Raw genomic sequence first — 6967 nt, forward strand, 5'->3', positions numbered from 1 at the left:
CTGATTGGTAGATTATTGTATTGATGTATGTGTTGACCTATAGGATCAGACTGTTCTGATTGGTAGATTATTGTATTGATGTATGTGTTGACCTATAGGATCAGACTGTTCTGATTGGTAGATTGATGTATGTGTTGACCTATAGGACCAGACTGTTCTGATTGGTAGATTATTGTATTGATGTATGTGTTGACCTATAGGATCAGACTGTTCTGATTGGTAGATTGCTGTATTGATGTATGTGTTGACCTATAGGACCAGACTGTTCTGATTGGTAGATTATTGTATTGATGTATGTGTTGACCTATAGGATCAGACTGTTGTGATTGGTAGATTGATGTATGTGTTGACCTATAGGACCAGACTGTTCTGATTGGTAGATTGATGTATGTGTTGACCTATAGGATCAGACTGTTCTGATTGGTAGATTTATGTATGTGTTGACCTATAGGATCAGACTGTTCTGATTGGTAGATTTATGTATGTGTTGACCTATAGGATCAGACTGTTCTGATTGGTAGATTATTGTATTGATGTATGTGTTGACCTATAGGATCAGACTGTTCTGATTGGTAGATTGATGTATGTGTTGACCTATAGGATCAGACTGTTCTGATTGGTAGATTGATGTATGTGTTGACCTATAGGATCAGACTGTTCTGATTGGTAGATTGATGTATGTGTTGACCAATAGGATCAGACTGTTCTGATTGGTAGATTGCTGTATTGATGTATGTGTTGACCTATAGGATCAGACTGTTCTGATTGGTAGATTGCTGTATTGATGTATGTGTTGACCTATAGGACCAGACTGTTCTGATTGGTAGATTGATGTATGTGTTGACCTATAGGATCAGACTGTTCTGATTGGTAGATTGCTGTATTGATGTATGTGTTGACCTATAGGATCAGACTGTTGTGATTGGTAGATTGATGTATGTGTTGACCTATAGGATCAGACTGTTGTGATTGGTAGATTGATGTATGTGTTGACCTATAGGACCAGGCGGTGGAGGCCCTGTCCCGCTCCAGTCTGGAGGCAGAGCTGGGGGCCAAGGACAGGGAGATGGTTCAGCTGATGGAAGATGTTCAGAGACTGCAGGCCAGCCTGTCTAAACTCAGAGAGAGTTCCAGCACACAGATCACACAGCTGCAACTACAGCTCAGCACCAAGACGGCCAGCCTCAAGGTAGGCTATAAATACACACACACACACACACACACACACACACACACACACACACACACACACACACACACACACACACACACACACACACACACACCTGCTCACATGTATGTAAAAGTTGATTGTCATTATACTCTCATTCATTTAATTTCCTCCCCTCGCTCTCTCTGCTCTCATCCCCTCTCCTCCCCTCGCTTTCTCTGCTCTCATCCCCTCCCCTCCCTCTCTCTGCTCTCATCCCCTCTCCTCCCCTCGCTCTCTCTGCTCTCATCCCCTCTCCTCCCTCTCTCTGCTCTCATCCCCTCTCCTCCCTCTCTCTGCTCTCATCCCCTCTCCTGCCCTCCCTATCTCTGCTCTCATCCCCTCTCCTGCCCTCCCTCTCTCTGCTCTCATCCCCTCTCCTGCCCTCCCTCTCTCTGCTCTCATCCCCTTCCTCTCTGCTCTCATCCCTTCTCCTCCCCTCCCACTCTCTGCTCTCATCCCCTCTCCTCTCCTCCCTCTCTCTGCTCTCATCCCCTCTCCTCCCTCTCTCTGCTCTCATCCCCTCTCCTCCCCTCCCTCTCTCTGCTCTCATCCCCTATCCTCCCCTCCCTCTCTCTGCTCTCATCCCCTCGCCTCCCCTCCCTCTCTCTGCTCTCATCCCCTCCCTCTCTCTGCTCTCATCCCCTCTCCTCCCCTCCCTCTCTCTGCTCTCATCCCCTCTCCTGCCCTCCCTCTCTCTGCTCTCATCCCCTCTCCTCCCCTCCCTCTCTCTGCTCTCATCCCCTCCCTCTCTCTGCTCTCATCCCCTCTCCTCCCCTCCCTCTCTCTGCTCCCATCCCCTCTCCCCTCCCTCTCTGCTCTCATCCCCTCACTCCACTATTCGGTCCTCCCTCTCTCTCCACCCATATCCTGTCTGTCTCTCTCTCTCTCTCTCTCTCTCTCTCTCTCTCTCTCTCTCTCTCTCTCTCTCTCTCCCTCTCTCTCTATCTGTCTCTCCCTCTCTCTCTCTCTCTCTCTCTCTCTCACTCTCTCTCTCTGTCTCTCTCCCTCTCTCTCTCTCTCTCACTCTCTCTCTCTGTCTCTCTCCCTCTCTCTCTCTCTGTCTCTCCCTCTCTCTCTCTCTGTCTCTCTCTCTCTCTCTGTCTCTCTCTCTCTCTCTCTCTCTGTCTCTCTCTCTCTGTCTCTCTCTCTCTCTCTCTCTCTCTCTCTCTCTCTCTCTGTCTCTCTCTCTCTGTCTCTCTCTCTCTCTCTGTCTCTCTGCCTCTCTCTCGCTCTCTCTCATATATTTATAGCAGCTGGAGGGAAAGCTGCAGGAACAGGCTGACTATGAGGAGGTGAAGAAAGAGCTGAGGTGAATTTGTGTTTCTGTGGTTCTCTAATGTTTTGAAGGGAAGCAGGTCCTCTTGGCCTCTGATCTATAACTCAATACTGTGTGTTTATTAACGTGTGTGTGTGTGTGTGTGTGTGTTTTATTGATCCTTTATTTGCAGATAATCAACCAAAAGGGATTACTACAAAACACGATCAATGAGTTAGCCAGGTAGATATTCAGAAATCACTTTACCTATTATTAATATTATTATTTTAGAAAGATACTCTTGACATGGTCAAATGGACTCCACAACCAAAAACACATCTCAGCTTTATAGTAGCAATAGTATCAATAGTACTATATAGTATCAGTAGTAGCAATAGTATCAATAGTACTATATAGTATCAGTAGTAGCAATAGTATCAATAGTACTATATAGTATCAGTAGTAGCAATAGTATCAATAGTACTATATAGTATCAGTAGTAGCAATAGTATCAATAGTACTATATAGTATCAGTAGTAGCAATAGTATCAATAGTACTATATAGTATCAGTAGTAGCAATAGTATCAATAGTACTATATAGTATCAGTAGTAGCAATAGTATCAATAATACTATATAGTATCAGTAGTAGCAATAGTATCAATAGTACTATATAGTATCAGTAGTAGCAATAGTATCAATAGTACTATATAGTATCAGTAGTATCAATAGTACTCAATAGTACTCAATAGTACTCAATAGTATCAATAGTACTCAACAGTACTCAATAGTATCAATAGTACTCAGTAGTATCCATAGTATCAATAGTACTCAACAGTACTCAATAGTATCAATAGTAATTTCTGGTTGCTTATCAAAGTTTCAGTAGCTGGCTAACTCATTGAACCTCCTTTGTGGTATACCCCTCTCATGACTTCCTAGTGGCACAGCGGTCCGACACGCTGCCTCTCACTGCTAGAGGCGTCACTACAGACACCCTGGTTCGAATCCAGGCTGAATCACAACCGGTCGTGATTGGGAGTCTCATAGGGCGGTGCATTACTAGCCCAGCGTCATCCGGGTTAGGATTTGGCCCGGTGTCGGCCGTCGTTGTAAATAAGAATTTGGTCTTAACTGACTAGCCTCGTTCAATGAAAGTTAAATAAAATACAGTGCCAGAAAGTATTCATACCCCTTGAATTATTATTATTATTATTGACTTATTCCACATTTTGTTGTCACAGCTTGAATTCTAAATTGATTAGATTTTTCTCCTCCCTGATCAATACTCTGTGATGACTGAAGTGAAAACATGTTATTAGAATTTTTAACAAAACTGTTGATCATTGCTAGACAAATCATTTTCAGGTTTTGCCAAAGATTTTCAAGTAGATTTAAGTCAAAACTGTAACTCGGCCACTCAGGAACATTCACTGTCTTCTTGGTAAGCAACTCCAGTGTAGATTTGGCCTTGTGTTAAAGGTTACTGTCCTGCTGAAAGGTGAATTCATCTCCCAGTGTCTGGTGGAAAAGCAGACTGAACCAGGTTTCCCCTCTAGGATGTTGCCTGTGTTTTATCTCTATTATGTTTATTTTTTTATCCTGAAAAACTCCCCACAGTCATTAACGATTACAAGCATACCCATAACATGATGTAGTCATCACTATGCTTGAAAAAATGGAGAGTGATACTCAGTAATATGTTGTTTTGGATTTACCCCCAAACGTAACACTTTGTATTCAGGACAAAAGGCTAATTTATTTGTCACTTTGTTTTTGCAGTTGTACTTTTATTTCAAACAGGATACATGTTTTATAATATTTTTATTCTGTTCAGGCTTCCTTCTTTTCGCTGTGTTTAATTAGGTTAGAGTGGTGGAATAACGACGATGTTGTTGAGCCATCCTCAATTTTATCCTATCACAGTCATTACACTCTGTTTTAAAGTCAAAATAAAAATAGATTAACATTTTATTTTGTCACATTGAATACAACCTTACCGTGAAATACTTACTTACGAGCCCTAAACCAACAACGATATTAAGAAAAATAAGAGTGAATGAAAATATTTACTAAATTAACTAAAGTAGAAAATAGATGATTAACAATAACGAGGTTATGTACCAGGGGATACCGGTACCATATCGATGAGCAGGGCAACAGGTTAGTAATGAGACTATATACAGGGGGTACAGGTTAGTAATGAGACTATATACAGGGGTACAGGTACCGTATCGATGAGCAGGGTACAGGTTAGTAATGAGACTATATACATGGGTACAGGTTAGTAATGAGACTATATACAGGGGTACAAGTTAGTAATGAGACTATATACAGGGCTACAGGTTAGTAATGAGACTATATACAGGGCTACAGGTTAGTAATGAGACTATATACAGGGGTACAGGTTAGTAATGAGACTATATACAGGGGTACAGGTTAGTAATGAGACTATATACAGGGGTACAGGTTAGTAATGAGACTATATACAGGGGTACAGGTTAGTAATGAGACTATATACAGGGGGTACAGGTTAGTAATGAGACTATATACAGGGGTACAGGTTAGTAATGAGACTATATACAGGGGGTACAGGTTAGTAATGAGACTATATACAGGGGGTACAGGTTAGTAATGAGACTATATACAGGGGTACAGGTTAGTAATGAGGCTATATACAGGGGGTACAGGTACCGTATCGATGAGCAGGGTACAGGTTAGTAATGAGACTATATACAGGGGTACATGTACATGTAGGTATGGTTAAAGTGACTATGCATATATGATGAACAGAGAGTAGCAGTAGCGTAAAAAGATTGGTTGGTGGGTTGTGGGACACAATGCAGATAGCCCAGTTAGCCAATGTGTGGGAGCACTGGTTGGTTGGCCCAATTGAGGTAGTATGTACATGAATGTATAGTTAAAGTGACTATGCATATAAGATAAACAGAGAGTAGCAGCAGCGTAAAAGAGGGGTTGGGGGAGGCACAATGCAGATAGTCTGGGTAACCATTTGGTTACCTGTTCAGGAGTCTTAAGGCTTGGGGGTAGATTCTGTTCAGCAGTCTGTTGGCTTGGGGGTAGAAGCTGTTCAGCAGTCTGATGGCTTGGGGGTAGAAGCTGTTCAGCAGTCTGATGGTTTGTGGGTAGAAGCTGTTCAGCAGTCTGATGGCTTGGGGGTAGAAGCTGTTCAGCAGTCTGATGGCTTGGGGGTAGAAGCTGTTCAGCAGTCTGTTGGCTTGGGGGTAGAAGCTGTTCAGCAGTCTGATGGCTTGGGGGTAGAAGCTGTTCAGCAGTCTGATGTCTTGGGGGTAGAAGCTGTTCAGCAGTCTGATGTCTTGGGGGTAGAAGCTGTTCAGCAGTCTGATGGCTTGGTGGTAGAAGCTGTTCAGCAGTCTGATGGCTTGGAGGTAGAAGCGTGTTAAGGAGCCTTTTGGCCCAAAACTCTCTCTCTCTCTCTCTCTCTGTCTCTCTCTCTCTCTCTCTCTCTCTCTCTCTCTCTCTCTCTCTCTGTCTCTCTCTCTCTCTCTCTCTCTCTCTCTCTCTCTCTCTCTCTCTCTCTCTCTCTCTCTCTCTCTCTCTCTCTCTCTCTCTATCTATCTCTCTCTATCACTCTCACTCTCACTCTCACTCTCACTCTCACTCTCTCTCTATACTCTATCACTCTCTCTCTGTCTCTCTCTCTCTGTCTCTCAATTCAATTCAAGGGGCTTTATTTCCATGGGGAACATGTGTTAACATTGCCAAAGCAAGTGAGGTAGATAATATATAAAGTGAAATAAACAATAAAAATTAACAGTAAACATTACACATACAGAAGTTTCAAAACAATAAAGACATTACAAATGTCATATTATATATACAGTGTTTTAACAATGTACAAATGGTTAAAGGACACAAGATAAAATAAATAAGCATAAATATGGGTTGTATTTACAATGGTGTGTGTTCTTCACTGGTTGCCCTTTTCTCGTGGCAACAGGTCACAAATCTTGCTGATGTGATGTCACACTGTGGAATTTCACCCAGTAGATATGGGAGTTTATCAAAATTGGATTTGTTTTCGAATTCTTTGTGGATCTGTGTAATCTGAGGGAAATATGTGTATATAATATGGTCATACATTTGGCAGGAGGTTAGGAAGTGCAGCTCAGTTTCCACCTCATTTTGTGGGCAGTGTGCACATAGCCTGTCTTCTCTTGAGAGCCAGGTCTGTCTACGGCGGCCTTTCTCAATAGCAAGGCTATGCTCACTAAGTCTGTACATCGTCAAAGCTTTCCTTAAGTTTGGGTCAGTCACAGTGGTCAGGTATTCTGCCACTGTGTACTCTCTGTTTTGGGCCAAATAGCATTCTAGCTTGCTCTGTTTTTTTGTTAATTCTTTCCAATGTGTCAAGTAATTATCTTTTTGTTTTCTCATGAATTGGTTGGGTCTAATTGTGCTGCTGTCCTGGGGCTCTGTGGGGTGTGTTTGTGTTTGTGAACAGAGCCCCAGGACCAA

At 42.6% G+C, this 6967-nt stretch overlaps 1 protein-coding gene across 1 annotated transcript in view; it reads left to right on the forward strand.

Annotated features, from left to right (window-relative positions):
- LOC139405486 (homeobox protein cut-like 1) overlaps nt 1-6967 on the forward strand; it is a 153928-nt gene that overhangs the window by 124826 nt on the left and 22135 nt on the right. The window contains exons 11-12 of the mRNA XM_071147822.1: nt 1001-1189; nt 2464-2522. Of these exons, the coding sequence (XP_071003923.1) occupies nt 1001-1189; nt 2464-2522 (248 nt within the window). The remainder of the gene's footprint in view (nt 1-1000; nt 1190-2463; nt 2523-6967) is intronic.

This window comes from Oncorhynchus clarkii, unplaced genomic scaffold (assembly GCF_045791955.1).
Source record: "Oncorhynchus clarkii lewisi isolate Uvic-CL-2024 unplaced genomic scaffold, UVic_Ocla_1.0 unplaced_contig_6067_pilon_pilon, whole genome shotgun sequence".
Taxonomy (NCBI): Eukaryota; Metazoa; Chordata; class Actinopteri; order Salmoniformes; family Salmonidae; genus Oncorhynchus; species Oncorhynchus clarkii.